Below are 23,412 nucleotides of genomic sequence, written 5' to 3' on the forward strand. Positions count from 1 at the left end.
AGGTGCATCCCGCACAGATCACTTTCGCAAGCCAAGCGTCCACTGTACACTTTAACAGATACCTGCAGCATTCTATAGACATGATAGACTCTCCTGCTGAGCGCCTGAGGGCCCCAGTCCTGTCACTCACCATCTGGCCTAGGGCGGGGCCTGACATGCTCCATAAAGGACTGCTGCTGCTGCTGGTCAGAGAGGGCTCCGTTTTTGGTTTTTTTGTTGGTTTTTTTTAAATGCTGTTATTTTTTACCTATGTCATTTTAAACTGTGACATTAATGCTGTATTCTTAGTTTTAGATTTTGATTTATGTGGAAATTGTTTTCCATTTGGTTGTGTATTTTTTTGATGTGGTTTATGCATTGTTTAGGACTTTTGTAATTATGCAAATCTTGTCATGTTGTAAGCTGCCTTGAGCATTGCTTTTAACTGTGGAAAGGTGGCATACAAATAAAATTATGTTGATGATGATGATGATGATGATGATATTCAGGAGTGGGGTTGTAGAGAGGTAGATCAGAGGGATAAGAAATGCCGGTAAGTGCATTGTTACAGTAACTCACTCTATCAATTACATTAACTGGGAGAGGGTCTCCATGGCAACACTGCCTATGAATTTCCCATTGTGACTCTGCTTTTAAATAAGGCATTGACTTCACTGTCTACTTTATACTCTCACAGGTTGCGATTAAAAAGAGAAACCAGTTCACTACACTTGATCTTAGGCAAAAGGCCGAGAAGCGAAAAAAGAAACCAGTTCAATGGCTCCTAAAAAGCTACCAGGTAAATCCCTTCAGTTACTATTTTCTCTTCACAGGAACACAGAGATCTGCTGACTTGATATGTTCCCTCCAGTACATTGTACTGTAGACACTTGACAGAGCTAAGATATTTCAGGCTGTTGCTCTATGTTTATTTCTATCTTGATCATATCATATATCACATCATATTACTATGCTCATGCTGTCTTTATATAGGTATGAAGCTAGTGAAAGCTAAAAAAAGAACAGCAAAACGAGCAAGAAAAGCATCAGGTCTGTATGCTCATCAGCACATGGAGGAGGAAGGAACAGTAAAGGAAAGTTGTCATGGGGCAGACCAGAGTGAGGACAAGCATTTTCTATAGGTCCAGGGCATCCACCAAGTCCAACTGAGGAGCAATGAACTTGAGATTGTGTCCACCATCTGCTGCTGGCAGTGAACAGTCCCAGCTTGAACTGAAAGCTGTCCTTGATGGGCCCTTGTCCTCACTACAAACCATCCACTGCGGCAACCCCTTCCACTTACTTGATGGAGGGCAGCCAGACGGAACTCCACAACCCCAATCTTCCCATGAGTATGCTGTGTCCTTGTTCCAGGCCGGGGTAACAGACACTCTGCTAGTTGAGGATCAAAGGTCTTGACATGAAGTCTCTTCTCAGCTCTACCTTTTGCTACAAGAACATTAAGCTTTGTGGGTAGAGTGGGGCACTTAATCTCAGGGTCATGGTTTTGAGCCCCACACTGGGAAGAGATTCATGCATTGCAGGGTGTTGGACTGGATGATCCTCGTGGTCCATTATGCCTCTAAAAGTCTATGATTCTGTGAGAACATAGTTGAGGATCAAAGGTTTCGACGTGAAGTCTCTTCTCAGCTCTACCTTTCACTATAAGAACATTATGCTTCTTGGCAGAGTGGGACACTTGATCTCAGGGTCATGGGTGTGAGCCCCACATTGGGGAAAGATTCATGCATTGCAGGGGGTTGGACTAGATGACCCTCGTAGTCCCTTCCGCCTTCGTCTATTATTCTATGAGAACATAGCAAGAGCTTGCTGGGTCAGACCAAGGTCCTTCTGGTCCCGTGTGATGTCTCTTCATGCTCCTGAGGCCTCCAGGCTGGGAACACGGGCAGAAAAGTGTCTTCAAGAAGCAGTACTTCCATGCCAGATTCCTTCATCCACTTTACCTTCCAAGGGTCTGGCCCCCTGTCATTTCACAGTGGAGCAACCCCCCACCATGGGTTTAGGAAGCTGACTGCCATATGTTGATCTAGATGGGTTGCCAGAGATTATAGGGAATTTCTTGACTGGGGTGGCACTGGGATGTTGTCTGTTGATGGCTAAAGCAGAATTTTCTCTCCTCCTGTCCATCAAGGAGAACTAACACCTTTGCAGGAAAAAGCGAAAAAGTTCTTCGAATCTTCATATTCCCTGTATGTTGGCGCAGTGCTTGTGATGGGCTCCGTTATAGCGGCAGCAATGCTGACCTATCTGTGTAAGTTCCAGTCTTCTAGGAAAATATAAAAGGGTAATGGGCAGAATTACAATTCACTCTTGCTTGCTTCATTTCAGTGGAGACCTTTAAAAGGAAAGGATAGGTTCTGGTCTCCACTAAGCCCTTTCACCCCCTGATTTCAGTTGGTGAGATAAACATGTAAGACTTTTAACTGGTTTGTAAGGCAACATAAATTCCTGGGCCCACATTCGTATCCTTCCATCCTATTTCCCATTCCCCTGTTCCTTTGTCCTTCGTTGGAAGAGAGGAAGCATTCTCATCTGAAATTCATAGCCACACTTTCTTTCAGGTCTCTGTCTATAGCACAGTAGAGAAACGGGAGATTTGCTAGCTTTATCTGTGCTGGGTTTGTCTCCTGAAAGTTCTGTCCCTCCCCCTGGGAGTTCTTCTGGAATGTGCCTTGCTCCTTTGTACTCAGGCGATTAACCCTTTCCTTGGATAAGCACACTGCAACCTCTACCATCTGATGCGGCCTAGGGTCCTCAAATCTGAGAAGAACCCAGAGCAGCTACACTACCTCACTGCTGGAGCAGGTTGGGAGCTGGACTGTTGCTTTTGGGAGCCTGTAGAAAACCTTCCTAATGTTCATGCCCCACTGTAAATATGTGCATTTAGCTGTTCCTTTCTTGACAAATCTGGACTGTTGAGAGTGGGGTAGACCCGACCCTGGTCAGCCAAGCTAAGCCCACCTGCCCCATAGCTGATCTCATATGACTTCACCTGTGGGGCAGGTAAAGTCAGGGCTGGAAGTGGCTTTGCAGGTACAGTATGATCCACCTTGGGCAGATGGTTGAAATCCCACATATAATTGGTTTCCTTTTCTGGTCTGCGAGATGGCAGCAGCTCTCCTGCTAGTGAGAGAGACTCAGGCAAGGGGAAAGGAGAGCTTCTCAAGGCTGGAATGCTTTCTTCAACTCCTGAGGGTATCGGGAGGCTGGAGTACCCACAGACCCTCTTCCAAGTGTCAGGTGGATGGGGGAGGGGACTCTGGGTCTGGATCTCCTTGTCAAGATGAGGAAGCCTTCGTGTCCATCCCCTGTAAGGACCAGGCACCTTTGCAATTCGGAATATTGGATTGAAAACTGAAGGAGTGCTCTGTACAAGATGAAATGGAAGGAACAAGGCTCATTTGAAAATTCCTGCCATAGTAGAAAATGGATAAAAGAGAGAGGCATTATTTTGTTTTTACTAGTATATATGTCTCCAAGGTTTAAAATCTACCCTCTCTTCAAGACACTTCAAGTAAGGTTTGTTAAAGGAGATTTATGAGGCTGGAAGTGTGTGAGCTAAAACTGGGTGTGTGAAGATTTGAACTGGTTTGTGAACTGCATTGAGACTGCGAAGGCGGGGAGTTTACTGGGAGAAGAACTTGCCTCTAATTGACTTGATGCAGTTTACAACTTGCACTGTGGAGTGAAGAGGCTATAAAGATTTACAACTTGCAGTGCTGAAGGAGGATTGGTTGTGGAGAGCAGGAGGAGCTCTCAGGAAAAACTGTAAATGGTTTAGTAGGGGAATCTCTCCTGGTTGGCAACATTGACTGTGGTTTGGAATGAATGGAGGGGAGGAAGAGACAGGACTTTGGAAATATGATCTCCTCTTTTGCGAAACGGACTCCGATGGGCAACCTTGAGATTCTTGGCAGCAGAACGTCTGAGACAAATTGCATAAGGACTGCTTATGGCAAGAATTAAAACATGGCTTGCCACTGAATGGAAGGAGTTTAACAAAGACAGCCTCATTCTACAACTGTGTTACGCTTCAGATTCCCCTTTCATAAAGATGTTATCCCTGCGAAGACGAGCCCGTTCAAGAAGGAAGGGGCAGACAATGTTCCAAGTCATTTTAATTGCAAGGGTTTTCTATAGCTGCTCCCCCCACCCCCGAGTATTGGAATTCTAAGGATTCCAGAAGAAAGGGTTTAAAACTCAAATTAACTATGTTGGATGCATTCGCCAAGTTGCTCAATTAAAGGGAATGAGTGGAGTTGTGTTATTGCAAAGGATTACGAGGGACTTCTCCAGACCTACCCTGACCTGTGGAAAAGAATGTGCAAAGGAGCAGATGGATTATAACTGGGTATACAGTCGAGTGTGATAAACCATCTGTGCGGAATAAGGATGCTATCTTTGTTAATTAAAGCACCCAGACAGAGAGGGAGAAGCAGTCGTGAACATTAAGCTGTGGGTATGCAAAGAAAAAGGAGACTGAGTCTGGCGACACAAAGGACAGAAGGTGGTGGTAATGTTTTTGGTGGCATAATGGGGTGGGGGTGGGCTGGGCTGGTGGGGGAATGCATTATAACATGGTAAAGATTCACAAGTTCCATTCTTGCCTCCGTATTCAGTATTGGGTATAGGCAGTGCCACTGGGGTCAAACAGATGCCAGCAGATTAAAGAGAAGAGACCCTGTCAAAGACTGTTTTTGCTTAAAGAGAGTTGCATAACAGAACTGGTGACTCTTGTGTGGTTGGTGTGGAAGAATAATGTTTTTCAACACCTAATTGGAGAGAGAGGAGGAAGCAGTTCTGAGTTTTATGTAGTTGATATATTAAAATTTGGATGTAGTTTGTAAACAAGAATGAATCAGGCAATATGAAGGGGAGAAGCAATTTGGATGTTTCAAAGGTATAAAGTTCATTCTCCTTCCAGCATTTGGCATGGACAGGGCTAATGGGGACTAGAGAATAGGTAAAATAGGGTTGCCATACATCCAGAATTTCCCCAACATAGCTGAGATTTGGCCATCGGAAACAGTGTCCAGGTGGAAATTGCTAAATTGTCCAGGAAAATCTGGACGCACGAAACACTTGTCTGAAGTGTGGGTGTTGGTGTATTTCCTTAAAAATAGCTCATAATCACATTTGTGTGTGTATGTGTATGTAGCCCAACAGCTTTGACCAAAAAAAATCCAAAAAAATCCACTTTTTGAAATATGGCAACCCTAGGATACGATCAAGGTTTGTTGGGGTTCGTGAGCTGCATACCAAGGAGTGAATGATGGGAGCAGAATGCCTTAAGCCAGGGAAAGTAGAGAGTGTAGGTCTGTTTTGTGAAAAAGAAACTAAATAACAAGGTTGACCAGGAGATTTCCCCCCAATGTTTGTGAGGATTGTAAAACTTGAATAGAATGCTAGGGCTAAAGCAGAACACATCATTATTATTATCAATTAAAATGTCATGAAGGCATAAAGGCATGATGAACAAGCTGTATTGATTGATAAAGGAGGAGCAATTCTATTTGATCAATTGGGAAAATAGTTCAATAAAAGTCTAAGCAGAATTTGAACATGCACAGCCGGTTGAAATAGAGAATGGATGGGAAAGTATTAGAATTATTATTTTTTAAAAGCACTTTACTGTGAGCAGCGAAGGAGCAAAGAAGCATCTCTAAAGCGGGGCAGTTGTGTGTGTGTGTTTAATTTGAATTAATTTGTTGTTAACCTATTAAAAAATTGGAAAATTAATAAAAATTAATTGGCAAAAAAATGAAACCACCCGGTTTTCCTGGCACAAAAAGAGCTTTTAAACTCTCAGAATTGCTTAAGGGGCTCCAGGATGCTCTCACAAGATCTCAGGGGAATTCAGAGCTGGGCTGAAAGTGGCTTTGCTGGCACAGTATAATCAGATCTTGGGCACAATTAACTAGTGCAGTTTCACTAGTGTGGTCAAGCACTTCCTGTTTGTCTGCCATGGCAATCGACTGTGCCAATTACACCAGAGCCCTTCTGTGTTGGTAATAGAGGATAATATGGGAATAATTATCCTCCCGACCCCCCCCCCCCCCCGACCCCGGGTCGGGGGCACTCCACCTGCAGATTGTCCAATATCTGCTGCCCATCCAGAAGGAAGAGGGGGCATGGGGTGCTGGGTGTACACGGCATGGTTGTGGCAACTCTCCAAAGACAGCACCAGGAGCAGAGGACACCTTTTTTTAATATAAAAATTCAGACTTAACTAACAGGCATGTCCTGAACCAGGGGAGATAAAATAATTTGCAAATTTAATCAGCTACTGAGAAGGATTTGATCTGGGGAAAGACTTTTCGTCGTCACCAAAACACAATGGCTTCAAATATGTAAGTGGACACTATCTTAATTACGAAACGGACTGTATGATATTTTGACTATGATTCTGGCAATGATCATTAAGGGAAAGATGAAAGGAATTCCTTATGGAGTGATCGTTTTAGTGTGGAGGCATTACCTCATCAACAGCTGGAAGGAGACCAAGAGGAGAGTTCTGGATATCTGCCCGGGATTAATGTGGGACAATGATACAGTTAAAATATTGCCGTGAGCAGAAATGAAACTAAAGATCGCTGAGGAGCAGGAACAACAGTACAAAGGACTGATTCACTTGTTGAATTAGTTGATGGACTAATTGTATAGCCCCAGGGGGAGGTGAGCCTTTTTTATTCTCTTTTGATATATATGTATTTGCAGTTTTACGTGGTAAACCTCCCCCAAAAGGCAACAGTTTGAAATACTGTTGGGTTCGAAAAAACACTACTGCTGTTCCCTCAGTTGAAGGAAGGAAAAAATTCTGGATTGGAGCTACTTTGTATGGTGCAAGACTACAGAGGGGATTTCCGGATGGCTGCCAGGAGCTAATGGTATCTTTTTGTCTGGGATGTGGTGTATTATGGCTCCTGCTGGCAGAAATCGAAAATGGAATTGCTGGAATGTGGATAACAACAAGGGAAAATATTTCACACAGAACTATGAAGACGAAAGTTTGAACAGACCAGTGGTTGTAAACATAAATGAAAATTAAGTGAAGGATTAATATCAGAATGGTTTATTGACTAATTAAGAAATGCAATGTGATATTAGATTAAAGGTAAAGGTAAAGGTACCCCAGGGACGCAGGTGGCGCTGTGGGTTAAAGCCTCAGCGCCTAGGACTTGCCGATCGAAAGGTCGGCGGTTCGAATCCCTGCGGCGGGGTGCGCTCCCGCTGCTCGGTCCCAGCGCCTGCCAACCTAGCAGTTTGAAAGCACCTCCGGGTGCAAGTAGATAAATAGGGACCGCTTACCAGTGGGAAGGTAAACGGCGTTTCCGTGTGCGGCTCTGGCTCGCCAGAGCAGTGATGTCACGCTGGCCACGTGACCCGGAAGTGTCTCCGGACAGCGCTGGCCCCCGGCCTCTTAAGTGAGATGGGCGCACAACCCCAGAGTCTGTCAAGACTGGCCCGTACGGGCAGGGGTACCTTTACCTTTACCTTAAAGGTACCCCTGCCCGTACGGGCCAGTCTTGACAGACTCTGGGGTTGTGCGCCCATCTCACTCAAGAGGCCGGGGGCCAGCGCTGTCCGGAGACACTTCCGGGTCACGTGGCCAGCGTGACGAAGCTGCTCTGGCGAGCCAGAGTCGCACACAGAAACGCCGTTTACCTTCCCGCTAGTAAGTGGTCCCTATTTATCTACTTGCACCCGGAGGTGCTTTCAAACTGCTAGGTTGGCAGGCGCTGGGACTGAGCGACGGGAGCGCACCCCGCCGCGGGGATTTGAACCGCCGACCTTTCGATCGGCAAGCCCTAGGCGCTGAGGCTTTTACCCACAGTGCCACCCGCGTCCCTTGATATTAGATTAGCACTCCACAAAATTCAGAGCATGGGAAGTCACCCAAAGATATATAATTTGGCAATATATTTAGCCTTTTTTGATTGTATTGTAATTTGAAATATTTTACTGTTGTTCTTATTGGATTATTAAAATGGAAAACTTAATAAATATTATTACCAACGTTATGTGGTCAAACACCACTTGATTGAAACCCCACAAATAATTGTTCTTAAGGCAGAGAGCTTTCAAGTACCAGGTTTTCTTGGCACAGAAAGACCTTTATGTTCTCAGACTTGCTTACTGGGCTCTGGGATGAACTTGTGAGATCTCATGGCAACAAGGATATACAAGATACCATGAGAGCAATAAGTAAATAATAATTAATAATAATAATAATAATGTGGGGGCAGGTCAAGGGTGTGTGTGAATTGAGTATACATGTTTGTGGTCAGGTGCCTTCAAAACAATGCACAGCAGTATTTTGAAAATGGGGTTCTTAAAGAGGGGTTCTCCCACTAAGTGGGAGATGACCCCCATAGAATTCAAAAGGCTAAGATCTGTTTGGAAAGATTTGTTTTGAACACAGCAGCAGAAAATCCAAACAGGAAATGAATCTGGGAAATGGAAATGACCTGAACTTCCCCTGGGAAGAAAGTGATCAGAGCAGTACAAAATGTGTGGGGGTAAACAAGCACAGAAAAGTTCACAAATGACAGGTCATAGAGTAATCACCTGCACAAAACACTTTTGCAGTGTTTCAGGGGGTTAATATGATTCCAAGCCTTATCAGGAGATTCACAGAGGTCACTCAGCATTGCTAGCCACATGGAGTAACAAATATTGTGCCTCTACACACTTATGCACTTTCTTAGCTCAACTAAGGCTTTGTCAGTATTTCTGCTTCTCATACATTCCACACAGAAAAAACATTACTGCTCTCAAAAAAGACATTGGGGCCTTCTTCGGTCATCAGCCAGGGTTTTATTCTACTCCATAACTCCTGGGATGATCACCTTCACCACACATTTGTCCCCAGTATTCAGCTCATTAACAACTTTGACAGGTGTCAACCACTCATGTCATTATAGCATCAGATGATTTACAAGTGAGTTGTCCCAACCAACCACCTTTCGAAGTTAGCCCGTGGGGTTGGAAAGAGAGATGGCTCTGGCCTGCTGGGTCAAAAAGGCTCGTCCTTCCTTTCCTACATCACTTTCTTCTACATGAACCTGATGGGGAAAATGTCCTCACAAATTTTTCCCCCCTCAAAAGCCCCTACCATGAGCGGCCATAGCAGTGAAGGCTTCTCTACTCAGAAATTCTTTCCCCAGGAAACTCACATAGTATTGTACCCCTACGACTTCCTGCTGCTTCTGTTTTCTAAGCAATTCCCTAAAGACCTGCATGGGAAATGAGATATATAATGAAGATATTGGGCTAAGGACTCTAAACAAAATCTTAAGGCTGAAAAATGGGTCTTCCTGGTGGAGAAATTTTACCTTTACAAATTTTGGGAAGTACATTGTAAACTGGAACTTATACCACAGAAGTCACATTCCAAATGCAACTTAATCCCTTCCAAAGGGGTGCTGGGGGAAGAAAAGCTATTCTCCCACATGTGTTGAACAACTTTCCCCATCATCACCTTTAGATATTAAGGAAGTGCAAAGGAGAGCCATATTTGAAGAAGGAACGACAAAGATTCTGCAAATGGTAGAAGTCAACTATCCGGATCTTTTTGAGGCAGATGGTAAGTCATATGTCACTTTTTGTCTGCTCAGGAGCTCCTTCCATGGCCCACCAAATGTGATTTCTACTCATTGCTCAGTTGAGAGAAGTCAAAGAGGAATGGGTGGGTGGCCTCAAGTTCATTCTATTCTTAACTTCTCCATAAGCATGGTGTGTGTGTGTGTGTGTGTGTGTGTGTGTGTGTGTGTGTGTGTGTGGTGTGTTGGTGGAAAAAATATATATTGATATAAGAAAGAAAATTCCTGAATTCCAAGATCCAAGTTTGGGGCAAGTACCCATTGGTGAGAGAACCCAGCAGAGATTTACAGTCACAAAATATGCAGCAAATGTCAGCATGAAAGTATAGCCTGCTAGACCTTTAAAATAGGCTCTTCCAAGTGAGTTCCAAAGTTTCCCTCTTCCCCCAGCAAACGAGAACACACACTTGGTAAGGTAAAGAATGATTTGCTTACAAACTCTGAAGCCATGTGCTTCAGAAATGGTGCACGGCAGGAAAACTTAGCTTAGCAACAATGTGGAGGAATATCCTAGAGTATTGGTACAGGAACACAAGAGTGGCTCATAAGGAGCATGTGGCTGAGCTTGAGCAATCAGATCAAACCAGGAAAACGTAGCTTAGCAACAATGTGGAGGAATTTCCTAGAGTATTGGTACAGGAACTCAAGAGCTTGAGCTTGAGCAACCAGATCAAACCTCATCACATACTGAGCTTCTCAAGTAGCCTGGGGGGAAACAATAGGCTTGATTACCTATTTCTTCCCAATGTAGCTGAGGCTGGCAGGACAGCATACTCTATGGCTTGAACACCTTAATGCATTATTTAGAGTTAAGCATGTGGGTTATATGAGGCTGATTAACCTACATTTTGGAGTTGCAGAGTTGGAAGGGATCACAAGGGTCTTCTAGCTCAACCCCATGCAGTGCAAGAATCTTTCACCCAATGGGGGGTTCAAATCCACAACCCTGAGATGAAGAGTCTCATGCTCTACTGACTGAGCTATTCAGAAGCTCCAGGAAAGGACTGCAGCTCAGTGGATGTGCAAATGCCATTGTTGTTGTGCTAAAAAAGGCCCCAGGTTCAATTTTCAGTATCTCCAGGCAGAGGTGGGAATGACCTCTTTCAGAAGCGCTGGAGAGCCATTGCTAGTCAGCATAGACAATTCTCATCTAGATTAATGAATGGTCTGATTCTGTATAAGACAACTTCCTAGGTTCCTATATATGAAAGGTAAATATTATATTTTGAGAAACATGGCTGCTCAGTATCTGTGCATGGCTGTTTGAGATTCTTCCCAAATTCAATTGTTGCAACTCTCTTAGATATCACAAAATTCAAGAAAGCTGAGAATGTATCTATGGCAATAGCCGAAGAGAGAAAGAAAATCAGTGAACTACAGCAGGCTATTAGTAAGTTACTCAGAAACCACTTTTATTGGTCAAGGTCAATGTGCCAGAACCTTTGAGGCAATAGGCGATTTCAGAACCATTGGGATGGACTTCTCTCTTCCATTACAGGCTAGAATGGCACATTCTGGTGCCAATCCCGTTTTGAAATATCAGTCAGATTAGCACAGCTGGAAACAGAGAATGGGTAGCTCTCTTCAGGTGTTTTAAGTGCGCACATGCGCAGAGGGCTGTAGGGATGAGCATACTAGCTCTGGCCCACTAGGGCTCTTCACTGTGAAATTGCAGGGTGACGGTCTCAAGAAGAATGTCCTCATGGAGGCTCCCAACATTTTTTAGAACCAGCAACATAGGGAAAGTCACAAGTTCTCTGTGTACAATGTACAAGTTCTCTATTATGTACAGGATTATTAATAATCTGGACACTGGCAAAGAGGCCATGTTGTTGAACCTTTCTGGGCAAAGCTCCATTTCGGTGGAAACCTAGCCAGATGGGCGGGGTATAAATAAATTATTATTAGTAGTAGTAGTATTACGGATGTCTGGTTAATCCCATAGTCCTTTGAGGAACAAGTGGGTGTATTAGCATGATGAAATCAGGAGGCTGATTTGGAGGACACAGTTGTCTGTTGAGGCACTTGTCCTGCAGGCCAAATACTGTGCCTGACTCATGAATCAATGACCAGTCCCCACATGTCCTCCTTTCTATGCTAAGGGAATTCATCCTGCAGAAGGACAGAGGAGCCTGTGAAATAAGAAAAAAGTATTTTCTTTCCCATCATGCCAGTAGTACAGCTTTTGTTTCCTATCTTTTCTTTCCTACTGTTCAAATAGTGGGTCATTCTAGTTTTTTTTGGTATACTACTCTGTACTCAAAAACGGTTCTGAAACTGTCTGGAAGGAATTGGCTACAGCAAGGTCGAATTTCACAGGAGACCTGGTGGAGCTCCCTTGCACCTCTCAGTCTGTGTCTGGTACTTTGGGCTGCTGACCCAAATCTGTTAGAAAGCTGGCTAGTGACTCTCTCCTCTACCTTCCCCCAAAAGGGAACATTGGCAACGGCCCATAGCTGTTGCAATCCAGAGGGTCCAGAGCTGCTTTCTTTAGCGGTGGTCACACCACTGCTTCTTTCAATGCAGCAGGGACCACCCCCTCATACAGCAAAGCATTAACCACAATCTGGACCCAACCAGTCAGCCCCCTCTGATAGATTTGATAAGCCAGGAGGGATTGGAGCTGAGGGGCCATGGGGTTGGATGCATTGCTGCCAGTACCTTCTCCACATCAGCTAATTGCATAAGGTGAAACTGATCCCACTAAACATCCTCTATAGAGCCACTGGGTTCTTCAACTGGAGATGCAACATTTGGAGAAACAAATGCACTCTGAAGTTGAGCAACTTTATCCTTTAAGTGTGTAGCCAGTGGGTCTTTGAGGACAAGGCTAGATTTTCTTCAGTGGGGGTGGTTCCCCCACCCAAGGTGCTCCCAAGGTGCTCCTGAGCACTGATATTCCCCCTAATATTAGTGTTTTAAACTCTGCAGAGTTCTACAAGCTGGCTTCTACTACAACCTCACTTTTCCTTTCTCTCTTTTTATTCCTCACACATTCTGGGCATTGCTCAAAGATGACATTCACCGCAAGTTAGCTGAGGAATGGATTGTTTGGCATGGAGCTCTATATTTATTTGACTTCATTGCCACCCCAAGGACTTGGAAACAGTGCATACAACTCTGCAACAGCATGAAATACAATACAAAATTGTTATGTGTTGAAAATGATGAGGAGGAGGTGAGCAGATCATGGAATAAATTCTTAAGAGATAATGGAGGAGTGTGACTTGGGGGTAGATTTCAGCGTCTGCTGTGGTTGCAGAGACTGGTAAGGGACAGACATTTTTTGCTGCACCTCTGGCATTATATATACATTTCATATATAAGAGGTAGGATTGACCCATCACAGCAGGATGCTGCTCCATCCTGATCCTCTGGGTAACTTCCCATCATGTGTAAGTGGGAACATTATGGCTTCCTGCTCCTCTGCTCCACGAGCAAGAGTCAGAAACCTCTTTTCAAGTACTCAAGTTCACAATACAATTGTATGGAGAGACCAGGAATAATGAGACCTAGGAAACCGGGATTTGAATCCCCACTCTGCCATGAAGCTTACTGATCAGGACTGCCTTTCATCCTAACTTAGCCCATGGGACTGTCGTGAGGACAAATGGGGAGACGAGAAGGTCATGCAGCACCTTGAGCTCTTTTGGAGGAAAAGGTTGCATATTAGTATTAGTATTAGTATTAGTATTAGTATTAGTATTAGTATTAGTATTTATTTATTTATTTATTTATTTATTTATTTATTTATTTCATTTATCAAAATACTCCTTTATCAAAAGAGTCCAGGGTGGTGTACAACATTAAAAACACATTATAGAATATCAGAGATAGAAACACAATGAAATAATAAAAAGTATACTAGCAGACCAGCCTGATAATAAAATAATTATCATAATAACAGTCCTCTCCCCCACGCTTCTACAGGCCATAGATTAATTAAGAGGAATGGCTTTGCCCTTTGCCTAAAGGCATGTAATGATGGCACAAAGGAAGCCTCTCTGGGAAGAACATTCCATAATTGGGGAGCCACCACAGAAAAGGCCCCTTCTCTTTTTGCAATCCTCCTAACCTCTCAGGGGTGGGGGACATTGAGAAAAGCCTCAGATGCTTTCTGGCAGCTATTGAATGAGCCATGCATTATAAAGTATTTTTCGATAAAGTTAAATTAAGTTAACAAAAAACAACTTTGCACAACTGTGTAAATAATAGTTTAATTGTAAATTAGTACACTGGCTATGGTCGGAAGTTTCTTTTTTTTGCTGACTCAAACAGTGGATATCATTATGTCTTTGCCTTTATTCACACTTTCATTCTTCTTCTTTCTCTTTGTTTTTTTCTTTCTTCTGTTCTTTTCCATTCTTTTCTTTTTACATTTATATTCTTTATCATCTTTATAACATAGTGAATGTTATTTTGTTGGTATTGCACGTATTTTAAGAATCTGTTTGTCTAATAAAATCTTCAATAATAATAAAAGAGAGAGAGGCCCAGGGTATGGTGGGTTCCTAAGGGGAACTTGTTCTGGTCATCAACCTGGCCATTGCATTTTTCACCAGCTGAAGTTTTCTGCTGCTCAGTGAGACCAAGACCTAGGCATTTTTGCTCCTTCGTTTCCGCCTTATCATTCTTATTGGCCTTCCCCATTCTTTTCAGACCTCCTGAAAAGGACTGAAAAGATATAAACATACTCACCCCTCTATTTTTTCTTGCTTTTCTTGAGGGAAGAAAATGACACCCCAAAGGGATATATGTTTTCCCCAAAGGAATCTTGTAAACATTTGTAGCCACAAAAGCACCCTTTACCCCTCTTAACCTGTATTCACCTGAACACCAACTGGCAGATTTTAAGGTTTTATGAGCAAAGGGTCTGCCAATGTAGCAGCCATTGTGTCAGTTTCAGCTACAAAAAAACAATGTAAAAAACAATGACTTGCCTAAGATCCAGGGCATAGCGCCACATTTCAGAAATTCCCCATGGGATCTCTATTCTACCTTTGAAATCCTGGTAATGTCTGGGAAAATTCAAACTTATGGCAGCCCTATCATACAAGAGTGAGCCTCACAGCAAAACAGAGAAGAAAAATATGTTGGTTTCTGCTCTCTTCACTGTGCAGCGAAAGTGCTTGTCACGAGACAGGTGTTTACATTCCACAGTCAATTGCTGTTGGGTTTTCTCATGGGAAAGGGAGACTGGATGTGACGTACACTGGTTTCCTGTTTTTTTCAAAGTTCTTTGCAGTTCAGTGTCTGTTGTTTCTCTCCGTGCTTCAGAGGAGAGAGGATGCCTTTCTCTGCTCCGGCAGAGGCAAGATGTTTTTCTGTAATCTACCAGCTTTGAAATGTAAATAAAGCAATTTAGAGTATGTGCACGTATTCCTCATCATTCCGCTGTGCACTTGGGACACTGCAATATCAACATTCCTGGTTCCGGGCCCAGAAAAAACGCAGTGATTTGAGAACGGACTCCAGAAGTCGAATCGGGCTCCTGGCAAAGGAGCAAAGAATCGGAGTGCCGGCAAAAGGATCGGAATGCAGAGGGACGGATCGGACACTATCTCTGCACGTCAAAATGATTGATGAGGTATGTGCTACTGCTCCGGGCAGCCTGCCAGCTTCTAATTAATGGCTTTATGGCTGGACTTTGAACTTTTAAAGCCGTTTGCCGGACACAGGCAAAGGATCATAGGATCAAGTTACTTTGCTGGGGAAATCGAAAGTAACTTTTAAAAGTGCTCTTGGAGTAAAGCAGCTGCAGAAAATAGTGACGCAGCACTATTTGAGGCAGCAGAGAGAAAGCACTTTTGAACTTGCCTTTGGAATGAGGTCTTGAAGCAGCAGAGATGCAGCTTGTATAAAGCAGCTTGATTTAAAGCAGCAGAGATGACGCAGAAGGCTAATGCCAGAGTCATGATGGCTAGCTGCAGAAGGCTGGCTGAAGCAAGTGGGGAATCTGAAGCCAATCAGCCACATGCTCAGCTCAGAGTAGCCTGTGATACTGCCATGATTCAGAATGAAGCAAACTGCCAGGGTGATAGCTGCATGGGTAAGGGGGAGACTTCACAGTCGTCATCCCACAGTGGAACCACCAGATGGCGCTAAAGCTTTGAAGGCAGTGAAATGCTACTCGTGTGGACGTCTAGGCCATATGAAGAGGGAATGCAAATATCCCAGGGCCAAGACAGAGCAGCGCAGCGAAAGCTCATCGCGTGGAAAAGGCCGAGGCAGAGGCAAAGGTCCGGTGTCCAGGACAACGCAGCACAAGGCAATGGTCTCACACTTCACTCCAAAAGTTGCAGAGGTCCAGAAGACGTCTAGATCTTTCTTCGTTGTTGATTCAGCTGCAACCCATCACATGTGCAACGATAAGCGACTGTTCGTGTCTTTTACACTGCAGGAAGGTGCGATTCACCAGGCGGATGACCACACAATCCCCAGTAAAGGCTACGGAACTGTTGTTCTTCACAGTTTGGACTTATCGATACAGAATGTACTTTATGTGCCAGATGCCAAACATAATCTGCTCAGCGTTGGACAGATGAACGAGCGGAAAATTGACGTTTCCTTTAAGAACAAAAGGTGCATCATCACAAAGAAAAATGATTATGTATTGTATGCTGAATATGTTGATCGTTTATATGTTTTGTATTATGATGATGTTGTGCAGGATGACACTTGTTGCATTGCAGGTTCTAACAAAGGTTTGCATGCAGAATGTATTCATGATTTTCATCGAAAATTTGGTCATTTGCATTTTGAGGCAGTATCTAAAATGCCTGCCTTGGTTGAAGGTATGACTATTAAACCCTGCAGGTACCACATGAAGTGCAAGGCATGTGCAGCAAACAAGGTGAAAATGGCTGCGAAAGGTAAGGTGTCTAGTAGGCAAGCTACAGAACCATACCAAATTGTTCATGCTGATTTGGTTGGACCACTAGCGCCCTCTTTGGGTGGAAATAGGTACTTCATGGTTCTCATTAATGCATTTTCCAGGTATATTTATGTGTACAATCTCAAGCAGAAATCAGAGGCTTTTCCTAGGTTCAAGGAATTCTGTGCTTGGTTGGAAAATGTGCATGGTAAGAAGGTAAAGACTCTTTTCAGTGATCGCGGAGGAGAATTCACTTCTCAGCAGTTTGAAACTTTTCTGACTGAGAAAGGAATTCAACACGATTTGTCTAGTCCTCGCTCACCATGGCAGAATGGGCTTGCGGAACGGGCAAATCAGACGTTGCTTCAAGGGTTAAAAACCTTGCTGCATGATGCCAATCTTCCAGAGAGTTATTGGGCCGAAGCTCTCTCATGTTTCACTTACAGTTATAATCGCAGGTTGTCTTCAGCGATTGGTTGTACCCCGTATGAGAAGATGTTTGGCAAAAAGCCATACATCAAACACATGAGAATTTTTGGTTCTGACATGTGGGTTCACTCACCACAAAACTCCAAGTTAGACAAGCGTGGTTTGCATGGTATCTTTCTAGGTTATGAGAAAGGTTCTTACAGAATAAGGATGACTGACTTTAAGACTATTAAGCTCACAAGAAGTGTTGAGTACAATGCCAAGTGGGGGGAGAATGTGGGAATTTTCCAATGTTATCCTGATGACAGTGATGAGACTGAGGATAGTCAAAAGCAGCCACAGCAACCCACACCCACTGATGAAAGTTCTGATTCTGAGTCTGAAACTGAATCAGGTGATTCAGAGGATTTCAAGAGTGCGAAAGCCTCTATGCGACCCTCTGAAAGTTCTGATCAAGAATTGGAGGAACCATTGTTCACAATAGGTCACTTTTCTCCTAAGAAGGAAGAGGAGAGTGTTGAAGACCTAAGGCTAATTCGCAGGTCACAAAGAGCCACAAAAGGCAGACCTCCAAAGAGATTTGCTGATGAGTTTGCCAAGATAGCAGTAACAGCTGTTAAAAGCTCCAAGAAGGTATTTGAACCTTCAAGTTTCCAAGAAATCCAGGATTTGGATTCAAAGGAAGCTGAGCCATGGTTAAATGCCATGAAGGCTGAGCTTGATTCCTTGGAAAGGAACAAAACATGGGAACTAGTTCCAGTAGTTCCAGGAATGAAACTGCTTGGAAGCAAATGGGTCTTCAAAGCGAAGACTGATCAAAATGGCAAGGTAGTCAGACACAAAGCCAGATTGGTAGCCAGAGGTTTTGCACAGGTACCAGGTGAAGACTATCACGAGACCTACTCACCCACAGTGAGGTATGAGAGCATTAGGCTTATGCTCAAGCTAGCTGCAGAGGAGAATTTACACATTAGTCACCACGATGTGAATACAGCTTTTCTGTACGGATCTCTAGGTGAATCTCTTTATATGCTTCCACCTGATGGCGTACAGGTAAAACAGGGATATGTTTGTGCTCTGAAAAAGTCCCTTTATGGTCTCAAACAAAGTGCACGGTGTTGGCACACAAAACTCACTGAGGTATTGTTTTCTCTAGGTTTTAAGCAAGGGAAAGCTGATCCATGTGTATTTGTCAAAGAGGAGGGTCAAAAGAAACTGTATTGTTTGTTTTATGTTGATGATCTTTTATTCTTTTGGGAAGATGTCACAATGTACAATAACGCCCTAGCTCAACTGAAAGAACACTTTGACATGAAAGATCTTGGAGAGGTAAACAACTACCTATCTCTGGAAATAGAAAGAGATCAAGATGGTAACATTCTAGTACACCAGTCACGGAAAATTGCTGATGTGTTAAACAAACTAAACCTGATGGATGCTAACCCTGTAGACACACCGATGATAACAGGTTATCAGGTAGATGACACTGAAGAAGCATTTTCTGACACTACACTGTACAGAAGTGTGCTAGGCAAGCTAAACTTCATTGCCAGATGTTCAAGACCAGACATTGCTGTTAGCTGTAATTTGCTAAGCAGACAAGTCAACAATCCTACTGTTAAGGATTGGAAAGTTCTGAAACGCATAGCGTGGTATTTGAAAGGCACTATGCATTACAGACTGAGATTTAACAATCAGAAGTCTGGTGGTCTTGAGATATTTGCAGATGCAAGTTTTGGAAGTGACACTACAGACAGGAAAAGCACGTCTGGAGTTTGCTATATGTACAATCAGGGTCTATTTGATTGGTCATGCAAGAAGCAAACAACAGTTAGCTTAAGTACTTGTGAAGCTGAACTGAATGCACTGTCTTATTCACTTAAAGATTGTGAATGGTTGTTACAATTGTGCAAAGACATGAAAATTCCTGTCAAATGTCCAATCCAGGTTTACCAGGACAACAAAGCATGTTTGGCTTTGCTGAATTCTGAAGGTTGTAAGCAAAGCACGAAGCACTTGCAATTGAAGTTGCAACATGCTAGGGAACGTATTCAGAAGGGACTCGTAACGGTGTCCTATATGCCAGGTAATGAAATTCCTGCTGATGTATTGTCCAAGATTGTATCAAGGGATCAACACTGTACCTATGTGCAGAAGTTGGGTTTGTACTGATATTGTACGAACACGCTGCCCAGTGATGTTCACAGAAAGGGGGAGGATGTTGGTTTCTGCTCTCTTCACTGTGCAGCGAAAGTGCTTGTCACGAGACAGGTGTTTACATTCCACAGTCAATTGCTGTTGGGTTTTCTCACGGGAAAGGGAGACTGGATGTGACGTACACTGGTTTCCTTTTTTTTTCACTGTTCTTTGCAGTTCAGTGTCTGTTGTTTCTCTCCGTGCTTCAGAGGAGAGAGGATGCTTTTCTCTGCTCCGGCAGAGGCAAGATGTTTTTCTGTAATCTACCAGCTTTGAAATGTAAATAAAGCAATTTAGAGTATGTGCACGTATTCCTCATCATTCCGCTGTGCACTTGGGACACTGCAATATCAACAAAATACACATCATTGTGCTTGCAGTCTCCGCCCTCGGTGGAGGGGTTTCTCCATAAACACACACTGACTTTGCAGAGTTTCCAGTGATGTAGTGAGCTCCCCATGTTTGAGTCAAGATGGCTGCATTCAGGTATTTGAGCGGCTGTGTATACTGTAGTTTATGATAAATCCTACCACTATGAGCTACTGCTACACATAGAACAATATATAGTCTACTTTGTCTTCCTGGGGAAGGGGCATTATGTGGAAAGTTTTAAGAGAAAAACTAGAATTTCTTTTTTTCTGTGTTGTAGGCCTTTGCTGTATCCAGAGTGAAGAACAAACCGACCGATTATTTTATTGGAGTTTCGATGGTAGGCTCAGAATGGCATTGCTATGATAGATCGTTTAGAATCAAGAAACTGTAAGTCTAGATTCTTCATCACCTGGGAACTTTCATAACCAAGTCGTATTTGAAAAGAGCCAAGATATATATGTGCTTATATTTTTATTTATTATGATGATTTAATTTATATTCCAATTAGTTTCCAGAGGGCTTCAAAGTGCTTTACAAAATACAAAATTAAAATAGAAAAGAACAAAATGCACAGGCAGGAAATGTGTCATTAAATGAGCCTCTCACACCACCTTTGTTGCCCAGCTGCAACACAACACCCCTGCAGCGCAACCAGTGGGATTTATTCTCTGGACGTTGCTGCCACCACCCTTCCACTTCCTCCGGCAGTCCAGGGGGAAGGGACCTGGGGTGCACCAAAGCAATTGCCTTTCAATCTTCTCTGATGCTTCAATCAGAGTGCAAAGGCAGCCCACACTCTGTGTGTTGGGAATCCTGGAAGCCAAGACCCAAGTGTGGGGTGAGTACTCTTTATTGAGAGAACCCCAGCAGAGATTTAAGACAGCAAAAGATGCAGCAAATAAAAGTGTGGAAATGTCGGCTGTAAACCCTTAAAAATGTCCTCTTTCCAGTGAACTCCAAAGTATCCCACTTTCAAAGGTTCTTCCCAACTTCCCTAGCACAAACATAGAGCAGACATTTAGTAAGTCATAAAATGACTTTCTGCTTTCAAATCAGATGCTCTGCTACTGAGCTGTGGCACTTGCCAATGGTAGACACACCTTCCACAACCCCTGTTCCCTCTCTGTCTTCTCCTGCTTTGTTCTCTGAATGGACAAAAGACAAAGACTGGAAAATGCTACCTTCAAAATGCTTGGTGGATCTGATTAAGATTAGGATTGCCCTCTCTGTAAGCTGTGTGTGCTGGCCCCAGGGGTAACCCGAGCAAGGCAGTCCAGGTCCGGTCCCGAATCCAAGGGTTCCACGAGGAGTCAGTCCGACAGGGCCAAGGCAGGACACGAGGCAGGAAACCAGGCAAGGTCAGGCACAGGTCTCAGGCAGGTTCTAGCAAACAGCAATGTTGCTCCCACAACCTGGGGCGGGGTCCAACAGCCTTTTATCTTTGTCAGGGTAACAGCTGGTCCTGATCCCCCAGTGACTCACCTCCCTGTCTCGCCCAAAAGCCTCTCCTTCTCTCAGACCTCAGTCTCTGCATCTCGGGAGACACTGGTGGGTTACTAGACCCAGGGGCCGCCTCAGCCTCCCCTGACCCAACTGGTAGTGGAGCAGCTGTGAGTGATGGCCCAGCTGAAGGCAACGAGGTCATCCCTGCATCTGGAGCCAGGGCAGGCTCAGGCCCCTGACATGGCCCAGCTGTGGCTTGTTGCAGGAGAACCTGTGCAGACTGGGGCTCTTCAGAATCAGACCCCAGACTAGGTTCAGATGCCGCCTGAGGCAAAGGATCCGGTGCAGATTGAGACTCCTCTGGTTCCGAGTCCAAGCCCGAGTCCCAGGCCATCACACCGTGCAACTTTGTCACAGGTGAGGCACTGCCTTGGAAAGGAGGCTTAGCCTGTATTTTTCCACTGGCCTGCAATCTTCCCTTCAACACTCCAAATAATCAAAATCCTACCATTTATTAATTTATAGGGTTTGCCTGTAAGAATATTTCCCCCCTTATTTTCCTAAGGAAAGCACAGTAAGTGCTATATGTGTTTCTGCAGGCTAGCACATGATTTGCCTTCCAATCAAATAATAATAATAACAACAATAATACCACACCCGCCTGCTGGTTTCCCCCAACTACTCTGGGCAGTTCGCAACATATATGAAAACATTAAAAAATTCAATCATTAAAAACTTTGCAATACAGGGAATAAAATGAGACTCATCTGGTGTTGGTGGTAGTGCAGAAAGTGTGTAAGCTCTGACTACAGTGTAGGGCAGAGAGGCAGGGGAGTCTGCTAGACCAAAAGAGAATTCTCCTCTGAATGTTACTCCTCTGGGTTACTGTAAAAATAATGAGTAAGTGTGTGGAGGATAGGCAAGTATTTGATTCTAAGAGGTACAGAATAAAGTAAGTATACAGACTGAGTAGTTTCTCCTCTCCTTTTCAGCTACTGGGATAGTCAACGTCCAAGAAATAAAGGTCCTGCAAAACCGGATACAACCAACTGTGTCATCATCAAAAGGGGCTGTGAGCATATTTATAGTTGTTGGCTTGATGTTTATTGCCACGACCTAAAACGGTGCATCTGCAAAAGGAATCCTATTCAAAAGTGGATGAAATAACTGACCATCTGCAATCTATGCCACTTTGTCAATCCTGCTATTCTGAGGCTGGAAAAGAGCCATTGTTTTAACCTGCAAAGGCTTAGTTGGGTCCTGAAATAAAGTGTGGAAGAATTCAGTCTGTGTACGTTTCAATTGATTAACTGTGTGTATCTACCTAGCAATGTTAGAACAGATAGATCTGGTTTCTAGTTTGTCCTTTTGATTACTGATATGTTAGAAGGTCTGGAAAGGACTCCTGTGGTATTAGATCAAGGTTTATCTAACAGGATCAGAGCCCTCTCTTTCCTGAAGCATTTAGTGTAGAAATGCTTTTCTATCACCCAGGGGACAGAAGTTGAACTGTCATGTATTTATTTATTTAAAAATTGATGCACATTTTGTTCATTCATACATTTATCAATTTGATGAAGTCATTAGCCTGAATAACTAACAACAGCTAAACCTTCCAAATAGTCATCTAAATTTCAGCCACCACAGCAGTCAGAACAAAACTAACACTCAGTGACCAACTACCAGGAAATGCCAAGAAAGAGCTCTGCTGTTCTTTGTGGGTGCCATGATCAAGCAGGCGCTTCTTTGTGTAGAGCATCAGGTGTTCGCTGTCAGCAGCAGCTGCTGTGTGTCTGGGTGCCACTTCCTATCCTTGACACCTGTTGTAATATCACTGCAGTAGTGTCAGCAGGAAAAAGATATATGCATGAAATTGGCTAGAATACACTGGAGGAGGTGAATACGATACAATACTTGATTATACTACACTCAAATGCTGAAATGTTTCTTTGATTGTCCTTGAATCTTCCTGCCACACTTTCCACCCTCTCCTGCCACACTATTGTAGCATGCAACCTCCTGTGCCTCTGTTTTCGCACGAAAGGAAAACAGTGCCTAGTGTGGAGAGAATTGAATGAACAATGGAAGGAAGGAACTGGGGCCCAAGAAAGGGAAATAAGTGGCAAGGGAACACCTACAGTAGCTACTTTGAATGAATTCAAATCTCCAGGGCCTGATGAGCTACACACAATGGCAAAGCAACTATTTTCCCAATAAGTGAAGTTGTTTTGTTTTGTTTTGTTTTTGTTTTTTGTTTTGCTCACAGTCCAGTTGTCCCAAATCTAATTAGTGGAGACGGGAGAGGGGAGTCCATAGTGAATTTCCTTGGGGATGCTGCGATCTTCCGTTCTTCCGTAATAGTAATATACAATGCCTTCAAGTAGATTCCCATTCTTATAAACTGAAGGCATTTGCAGATGATGCGCTATTGTTCTTGGAAAACCTGGTGGACCCTGTGGTTAAGCTATTGGAAGTAATGAAGCAGTATTGCGATAC

The 23,412-nt window shown here is 43.6% G+C and overlaps 2 protein-coding genes across 5 annotated transcripts in view; one reads left to right on the top strand and one right to left on the bottom strand.

The window, feature by feature from the left end:
- Positions 1 to 23,412, bottom strand: part of LOC307224340 (uncharacterized protein) — a 99,557-nt gene that overhangs the window by 55,834 nt on the left and 20,311 nt on the right. The gene's annotated exons all lie outside the window — the stretch shown is intronic.
- LOC307224348 (uncharacterized protein) lies at positions 672 to 22,201 on the top strand. 4 transcript variants are annotated; one of them, XM_079991187.1, is made up of 8 exons: positions 672 to 686; positions 739 to 778; positions 973 to 1,029; positions 2,132 to 2,251; positions 9,488 to 9,586; positions 12,617 to 12,780; positions 19,751 to 19,860; positions 21,909 to 22,201. In XM_079991187.1, exons 2-8 carry the CDS (start codon positions 757 to 759, stop codon positions 22,081 to 22,083), a joined length of 747 nt encoding a protein of 248 aa, XP_079847313.1. In that variant the 5' UTR covers positions 672 to 686; positions 739 to 756; the 3' UTR covers positions 22,084 to 22,201. The 4 variants fall into 4 exon arrangements, 3 of the variants coding, with proteins under 3 accessions (XP_079847313.1, XP_079847311.1, XP_079847312.1); XM_079991185.1 differs by lacking the exon at positions 672 to 686 and adding an exon at positions 10,906 to 10,992; XM_079991186.1 differs by lacking the exons at positions 672 to 686; positions 973 to 1,029 and adding an exon at positions 10,906 to 10,992.

The sequence above is a fragment of the Podarcis cretensis genome, assembly GCF_951804945.1.
Source record: "Podarcis cretensis genome assembly, chromosome: 9".
NCBI lineage: Eukaryota > Metazoa > Chordata > Lepidosauria > Squamata > Lacertidae > Podarcis > Podarcis cretensis.

What these genes read in the sequence shown, in the direction of transcription:
- LOC307224348 (XM_079991185.1), top strand. Translation starts at nt 757, where the DNA reads ATGGCTCCTAAAAAGCTACCAG. An exon ending in ACGAGCAAGAAAAGCATCAG is followed by an intron (nt 1,030 to 2,131) that starts GTCTGTATGCTC and finishes CTGTCCATCAAG; the next exon opens with GAGAACTAACACCTTTGCAG. An exon ending in TCGTTTAGAATCAAGAAACT is followed by an intron (nt 19,861 to 21,908) that starts GTAAGTCTAGAT and finishes TCTCCTTTTCAG; the next exon opens with CTACTGGGATAGTCAACGTC.